The sequence below is a fragment of the Apium graveolens genome, chromosome 5 (assembly GCF_009905375.1).
Source record: "Apium graveolens cultivar Ventura chromosome 5, ASM990537v1, whole genome shotgun sequence".
NCBI lineage: Eukaryota > Viridiplantae > Streptophyta > Magnoliopsida > Apiales > Apiaceae > Apium > Apium graveolens.
This window is the reverse complement of record NC_133651.1, coordinates 102,940,601-102,941,810: the sequence shown is the minus strand read 5'-3', so window position 1 is coordinate 102,941,810 and position 1,210 is coordinate 102,940,601. Positions and strand designations below refer to the sequence as shown.

The window sequence follows — 1,210 nt, the reverse complement described above, 5'->3', positions numbered from 1 at the left end:
TATATTGTGAGATATATATATGAATAATCACTTGAACATAATTTAATGATCATCTGTAGACTAATTCATTTTATGCATTTTAATATTATAGATATCAAATGGCAAACAATTCAAACAACTTCTCTGTGAGATCAGTCCTTGAGAAGGACAAGCTGACATGAACAAACTTCCTTGATTGGAAAAGGAAGTTGAGGATAGTCATTAGGAAAGAGCAAAAGCTCCATGTCATTGATGTTCCTCGCCTTGAACCTCTTCCTGAAGCTGCAGTGCATGTTCAACAGGGTGCTTATCAGAAGCATATAGTTGATGACATGGATGTCACCTGTTTGATGCTAGCGATTATGAGTCCTGAGCTTCAGAAACAACATAGGCATATGGATGCTTATGTCATGATTGAGAAACTTAAACATATGTTTAAAGGACAGGCTTGTCAAGAGAGGTTTAATACAAGCAAAGCTTTGTATGCATGCAAACAGGGTAATCGTGATCCGGTTGGACCTAATGTTCTAAAGATGATTGGATATATGGAGTACCTCGCTACTCTGGGTTACGCGATTGGTCCGGAAGCCCAGATAGATCTGATCTTACAATCTTTGAACAACAGCTATGCTCAGTTTATAATGAATTACAATATGAATGAGATAGAGAAGACACCGACCAAATTGTTGGCTATGTTAAAAACTATTGAGACCAGCATTCAGAAAGCGTCCCCTGCTCTCATATTGATGGTGAACAAAGGGAGTTCCAAAGGGAAAGGTAAATGGAAAGGCAAGAAGAGGATAGGATCCAAACCTGTTGCTACTCCTAAAATTGCTCCCAAATAGGCTTTAAAGCCTAGAGGTGGTGTTACAAGGGGTGATAATTTTCACTATTGCAAGAAACCGAGTCATTGGAAGAGAAACTATCATGCTTATTTGGAGGATCTGAAGAAGAAGAAGAAGAAGAAGAAGAAGAAGGCTACTGGAGCTTCTGATTCAGGTATTTATGTTATAGAATTTTATTTGTCTACTTCTACTTCATGGGTATTAGATACTGGATGTGGTTCTCACATTTGTATAAATGTGCAGGAACTACGGGGAAGTAAGACATTGGCAAAGGGAGAAGTCAACCTATGTGTTGGCAATGGAGTAAAGGTTGATGTTTTAACTGTAGGGACTTATCATTTATTTTTTACCACTGGGCTTATTTTAGAACTAGATAACTATTTTTA

General features: G+C 37.7%; 1 protein-coding gene across 1 annotated transcript; it reads left to right on the top strand.

Annotated features, from left to right (window-relative positions):
- The first annotated feature begins 341 nt into the window (after window positions 1-341).
- LOC141660282 (uncharacterized) lies at window positions 342-824 on the top strand. The gene has a single exon (XM_074467254.1). It carries the CDS (start codon window positions 342-344, stop codon window positions 822-824), a length of 483 nt encoding a protein of 160 aa, XP_074323355.1.
- The last annotated feature ends 386 nt before the right edge of the window (window positions 825-1,210 follow it).